The sequence below is a fragment of the Nicotiana sylvestris genome, chromosome 10, assembly GCF_000393655.2.
Source record: "Nicotiana sylvestris chromosome 10, ASM39365v2, whole genome shotgun sequence".
In the NCBI taxonomy this organism is placed as follows: domain Eukaryota; kingdom Viridiplantae; phylum Streptophyta; class Magnoliopsida; order Solanales; family Solanaceae; genus Nicotiana; species Nicotiana sylvestris.
This window is the reverse complement of record NC_091066.1, coordinates 73296624-73303761: the sequence shown is the minus strand read 5'-3', so window position 1 is coordinate 73303761 and position 7138 is coordinate 73296624. Positions and strand designations below refer to the sequence as shown.

At 35.9% G+C, this 7138-nt stretch overlaps 1 protein-coding gene across 1 annotated transcript; it reads right to left on the bottom strand.

Moving 5' to 3' along the window:
* Positions 1–602: 602 nt before the first annotated feature.
* On the bottom strand, positions 603–3343 carry LOC104218294 (protein BRASSINAZOLE-RESISTANT 1-like). The gene is made up of 2 exons (XM_009768750.2): positions 2838–3343; positions 603–1645 (listed from the first exon to the last, which is right to left on the bottom strand). Exons 1-2 carry the CDS (start codon positions 3150–3152, stop codon positions 962–964), a joined length of 999 nt encoding a protein of 332 aa, XP_009767052.1. The 5' UTR covers positions 3153–3343; the 3' UTR covers positions 603–961.
* Positions 3344–7138: the final 3795 nt, after the last annotated feature.

The following is a 7138-nucleotide window of genomic DNA, read 5'->3' as shown; positions in this document are numbered from 1 at the left end:
GAATAATAAAGATTCAGATTTTAAAAACAAACACACTTAATGTCTGAGATTTGAATGATTAAGATTCAGACCTCCATTAAGTACAAACAAATGAGGCCTTAAATCCGTTAAGGACCCCTTATTTATTTCTATTGTCTAAGCTAGTATATATTATTTATAACAAACGTGTGCATGAACATGCCACGAACATCAATACAAAGTTAGAATTCTTTCAAAAAGAAACAGAATACAGAAGACATTGACCACCAGGAAGAATAAAAAATTTCTCCAATTTGAATTGGTGACCAAATGCAGCTTGCAACTTCTGGGCTGTAATCAGTCCCTTTGTAGACATGACAAAATTGGAGTGATGCATAACTATTTGCTTGGCCATCTTGTCAAAGTCTTTATCTTTCAGGGATCTGATAACAAGTTCATTAGTCCCTGCATCTTGCTACTAGGCCAAAAGATAGCAAGAATAACTTTAACTAGAAATATAAATCTCAGAAACAAAGACTGGCACAGATTATAAACTGTAGCGCGCTTCATATCTTTATAGCGTGCACATAAAACATCAGAGAGACTACAGAAATACATTGTTGATTTCAAATGAAGTTGGATCATTCAGAAGAGGTGAGTTTCAATAGAAGGGAAAAATGCCGATAGTTCATATTTGTAGAGAAGCTCCTTCTAGTCTACAATGAAGAAAATAAATCTCGATTACAGAAACGAGCAGATTCTATCTACATGTAATGCTTGTGGAAAGACCTATGTAAATATTGAAGGGGTCTTTTCAGATAAAGGGAAAAAAAGGGAAAAGAATGTTATACATAAGGTAAAATGAAACAGATAATTTTCAGTCCGAAGAAGCAATTGATGCAAGATCTACGTTTGTGCAATATCTCCAGATAAAACTCGGACATCCACTGAAATGCATAGTCCCTCATCAGCTAGCTAACTCATAAAATCTCAATCAAAGTAATCATACGCGAGCACTTCCATTTCCAAGCGTGAGTTCCAGATCATCGAATCCTACATCGTGAATCCTTTCCCCTTCCCATGCCTTGACTGACACATTTTCAAAGTCAAATTCTATGCTCTTACCCTTCTCCGTGATTATATCATAAGAACGAAGTGGCTGAGACACAGGTTTTACAAGATTAAAAGTTGGAGAAGTTGGAACATTGGTCGCATACTTTTGAAAATTGATCCATTGGCCTGAATCAATGGTGGATGTGTCGGATTCGTCACACTCAGGTATAGTGGGAGGAGTAAAACGCCGACCCCGAGTTGGGCTTGCTGGGGCCGAAGCAGCAAAGAAAGGGATGTTTAAAGCAGACATTGATTCTTTGGCCAAAGTCTCCAAATTGAATGTTTGCTTAGGATGCCTAGTTGGTGATGAAAGAGGTGGCGTTACAGGGGCACTGTTTGATATTCGTAATGGAGGAAGTGATGAAGGAATGACATTATGAAGAAATGCAAATGGGTATGATGACATGTTAGCATCAGCACGGGATGGACTGGGGAAAGAAGAGGAGGTTAGACTCGGCTGATAAGATGGGATTGGGCTAGCAAAGTATGATGATTGGGGACTTGGATTCCATGAAGAACTTAGCGTGATGTTTGCTGAAGTGCCTCCGATCTCCATCGGGGTTGGCTTGCACCCCTGAATCACATAATAGTAGAAAGAAAGTCAGTATCAACTTTTTTGCTTATGTTCAAGTTTGAGAACCTGGGCCTAACAGTTAAGATAGATAAAACCAGAAAGCAATCAATACAAAATTTTAATGAAATTTGAGTATCAGAGAGCAAACTTGCAGGATAGCATGGCAAGACAGGAAATGACTACAACGCTCTACCCAACGGGGAGATGCTAATAACCTAGCAGCGATTGAGTTCCCCCTCAAGCATTGCTTGTTTAAGTTCTAAACCCCAAACCACACAGTTCAGATAGATAGATCAGAAGGCATTAATATGAAAGTTCTCATGACATTTGAGTTCCAGAGAGAAAATTTGCAGGATAGCATGGCAATTGAGCTAATAAAAGAAACCTCAATAGAATACAAATTGGAACCTGGAAAACATTCACTACAGAAGAAAGCACCAATGGCAGAATCATCAAACTCCACCCCCATAAGCTCCAAATAAAGGGACCCTACTTTTCACTACCAAATTAACAACAATTGAATTCAAAAGGTCAAGTCTTTTCCCCTAAAATTCCTTCAATTTTCTGACAACTTATGCACTGGATCACTCTAATATCTCAAAATAGCTAATGCACAAGAACATTAACAGATAAAACAAAGAATGCAGCAAATCCAACAGACTAGTAAGTGAAAGATTGATACTCTTATATGCTAAAATGCATATAAGACCAAACAAATGCTACAACAGAAGTTCATACAGAACGAAAAGACAATAGTTACTCCAACCCAGTTCCCAGATCATCCTGAAACAATTATAAATCCATTGAAATCAGTGCTTAAAAAAAGCAAACTTGATCCAAATAGAGCAAAACCCATTTGCCTAACCTTTAGATCTAAGCAAATCCAAGAACAACCCATTAATGGGTTCACCCTAGAAAAAAACCTAAGAATGAAGTAAAATAATTATAACCAGACATACAAATCAATTAATCAATCCCAAATCAGTTGGGTCGACTCTATAAATCATCTTTAATCATACTGTTTAATTCAGTTCCAAACTTATTAGGATCAGTTATATGAATCCTCACTAACTATTCCACTCGAAATTCACTAAATAAGTACACAAATTAAATTCACACTCATAAAGTTCAAATCTTAAATCGGCCAGACAAAATGGATAGTAAATTGAAGAAACAAAAAGAAAAAGTTAACCTTGGGATAAGTGGTACCATCAGGTTCAACAATCCAACCAGCTTCAGCACAAAGAGCTTTAAGAACTTCATTATTATCACAGTTTTTAGGAAGATTATAATTCCCTTGAGCTCTTAAGCCTGTATAAATCTTGGCAGCCATTGCTCTTCTTCTTCTCTCTCTTCTCCTGTTATTTTCTCTCTCTCTCCACGAAGGCTTCCTCCTCCCACAATTACTACCACTTTCCGATAGACCAACTCCGGCACCACCACTTCCACCACCGCTACCGGCTGCGGAGGAAGAAGCTGTTGATCCTCCTCCAGCTTCCCCCATCATTTTTTGTTTGTTGGTGATGTTGTTTTTTCTCTCTCACACGCGCGCTTTTTCTTTTTTTGCATCTGTCTGTGTATCATGTAAATGGGGAGAGGGGGGGGGGGGGTGTCCCGGGTAGAGTGGGTTGGGGAGAGAGGTTGTACCGTTGTAGACACACGAGAAAGACGTTCCACAAGCATAGAAGAATCTTTTCTGTGTGTATATTCACGCAGAATTTTTATTTAGCGAAGCGATAAATAAATAAATTACTTTAATAGTAAACAGTGTTACTTTTAATAGTTAGCCGCAGTGTCTCGGGGGCTTTCTTGGTTCGATTTGAAGTCGATTTTTTTCAAAAAAGAAACCAAACAAACTATGTCGGTTCTTCAAATATTGGAACCAAACCAAATCAAATCAATTAAGCCGATTTTTTATCGATTCGATTTTTATCGGTTTTTCGGTTTTTTTCTTAAATATGAGACATACACTACCAAACACGTATTCCGGCGAGTACATTTTCAACGTAACACTATCAAACCAATTGCTCTATGAGAAATATATCATTTACCAAGGTATATTAATGATAATTGAATCAAATAGTAATGAGTAATTTAATTACCAATCAAACTAGAATATAAAAACAAAGAACTAGATTATTATAATAGCAAAGAACTAGACTAAAAATTTAAATGACTAATATATATCATAATATTTTAGAAATTTTATATAAAAAATACATACATATATATATAGGTGTAATAATAAATTTAAATAGCTACTTCTATAGTCGGTTTGATCCGATTTTTTTGGTTATTTATTGATTAAAACCAAAACCAAAACAAAGTTGATCGGGTTTTAAAATTCAAAATCAAAATCAAAATCAAACCAAACCTAAAAAGTATTTGTTAGTTTGTATGAATCCACCAAACAGTAGAATACCTGGTCCGCTATGAGGTTAAGCTGAGAATGCTAATAAAACTGTAAGTAAAGAAGACAAGAGATTTTTACGTGGAAAAATCCCACACAAGGGGATCAAAAAACCACGACCTACACGTGTAGGCTTTTAACTTCACTAACTTGCAATCTCACTATTACAAGCCACTTTGCAACAACCCTATTACAAAGACTTCAACTAACTTGTGATGCTCTCACCACAAGCCACTTTGTGACTCTTCTAGTTACAAAGACTTTAAACTTATGACTAATCCTAGTCACAACATAAACTCGGAAGTTTACGGATTTTTGGTTTTCCTAAGACAAAGCTTCTAAGAAATCAAAATAGGAGATACAATGAAGAACAAATAACAAGATTACAACTCAACTACGGATATACATAAACTCATTATGAAACTGATTCTTAGTGGAGTTGTCTTCTTGTTCTTGACACACCAGTGACTTCAATGCCGGATGAACACTGTTATGCTTGAGAGAATATCACTGAATGCACAAGTAAAAATATTGTGCCTTGCACGAGGTTGTTATATCATAAAAGACATCACAATGGATAGTGATGTCAATTCTTGGTACACGCTTCTTCCCAATGAGAAGTGACTGTTGCACAGTCACTTTTGTGTAATTGCGTTCTAGGTGTATAGTTGACTTGACCTTCTGTCAGAGAACACTAAGGGACCATGTCCCAGTTGTGTTCCTCTTTTGTAACAGTTGTGAGATAGTCACTTTCTGATGTTATGTTCCAACCGTACATTTGACTTGTACTTCTGTCAGAGAACCCTAAGGGACCAGATTCCTGTTGTGTTCCTCTTTATAATGGTTGCGGACAGTCACTGACTTGTACTTCTGTCGGAGAACCCTAAGGAACCAGGTCACCAGGTCCCTGTTGTGTTCCTTCCTGTGGTTGTTCATTCATTTGATGGAGATCAGTCTGGACATTATTCATTTGAAATGTATACCATAGGTATTCTATCTGGTTCTTCACAATAAATTTGTTAGATCATCAAAACATAAGAGGCATAAGGCAAAGACATTGAAAACACATCAGTATCAGTTTTTTAGTCGATTTGGTTCGATTTTCGGTTTGGATCGGATTTTCGATTTTTTATGAACATCCCTAGCGAGCTCTACTGCTACGAGTAGTAAGGCTTGTGGGGGGTCTCATGTTTTTAAAATAATAAGTTTATAGGTATTTAAAAAATAATATATAGTGTTTTTAATACAAAAGTATAGTTTTTAATATAAAAGAAAAGAAAGCTCTTTAGATATATAAATAAAATAATAATTTGGCTTACTTAAAATGGGTAAATTAATAATTTTTCAATTTTTTTACTTCTTACTCCTTCATTAGATAACATGTAAAAAAAATTACTCTTTCTTAATTTTTCCAAGTCAATATTTTTTTTCTCAATCTCTTTATATTTCAGAAACCCTACATATTTTCTATCTTTCTCTTTGTATTCAACAATACTTTTAAGCTTATAATATTTCTATATTTTTATAGATCAATAATATCTCAAAAAAGATTAAATGAGTTGGTTATATTATCAATTGAAAAGGAATTATTAGAGAAGATCGAATATAACAAAGATTATTAATAACTTTGTATCTCAAAAAGCTAAAAGAATAAACTTAAAATAAAAACATATCTTATAACTTTCTTTTAAAAATTTAGGCATCATATTAAACTTGGGTTTTAGGCAACGTATATACGTGAACCGCCCATGTTTACACATAATATTTTTGTCACGATCCCAATTTCCCTCCGTAGGATGTCGTGACGGCACCTAGTCTCTAAGACTAGGGTAAGCCTAACAAACATGCGGCAATAACTGAAATATCAAATGAATTCTTAAATACTCAACAACGGTATAAAATAAACTTTGCCGCTCAACATATATAATTTCCCCAAAACCTGGTGATATCGAATCACAAGCTCTACAACGGAATCATAGTCATCCCTATACAATTGTAACTAGTAGAAGAATGAAAATATAAAAGTAGATAGAGGGTGACTTCGAGACCTGCGGATGCTGGCACGTGTACCTTGAAGTCTCCACGTACGAACTCAACTCACTGATGCCCGGTCTGGTAGGAGGTACCTAGATCTGCACAAAAAGATGTGCATAAGCGTAGTATGAGTACACCACAACGGTACCCAATAAGTGCCAAGCTTAACCTCGGTAGCGTAGTGACGAGGTCCGATTAAGGCCCTACTAAAATAAATAAGAAAACTGTACAAGTGTATAACAATGAAAATAATGATAGCAATAGAAATGAAACAATTAAAGAAGTACACCGAGAATAGCTACATTGAACTAAGACAGATAATACTTCATAGAAGAAAACAAGGGATACCATGACATGGAACAAAACAACAAAACACAAGTGAAGAAATAGAAAGTATCAACAAGAGTCACAACTGTCACGACCCGAATTTTTCATCGTCGGGACCGTGATGGCGCCTAATATTGTACTCGCTAGGCAAGCCAATGATACAGAATATTTCACCTTTTTCCTTTATCTTTTAACAATTAAAACTTAACAAAAGTAAATCAGCGAAACTAAATGCGGGAGAACACAATTTAAAAGATTATCTTTATGCTAATAATAAAAACCGTAATAAATTTCACCCACAACTGGTGTTACAATTCACGAACAATCTACAAATACTACGAATAATAATCTGAATGAAAAATATACATTTGTCTTGAAAGTAGATAAAATAGAAATGAAATAGGATAGAGGGGGACGACAGGGCCTGCAGACACCTGCAAGACTACCTTGGATCTTCGGTGGACTAAAGGCAGCAATCTCGAACTATGATCAGTATGGTCCAGTACCGGGATCTGCACAGAAAGTGCAAGGTGCAGTATCAGTACAACCGACTCCATGTACTGGTAAGTGTCGAGCCTAACCTCGGCGAAGTAGTGACGATGCTAGGACACGACAAACAACATAAACATGTGCAGTTAATCAATATACTAATAGGATAACAAGTAATAGAAAACTAAGAAGAAATAAACGGGAAGGGGCAACATGCTATGGGAGTTTCAACA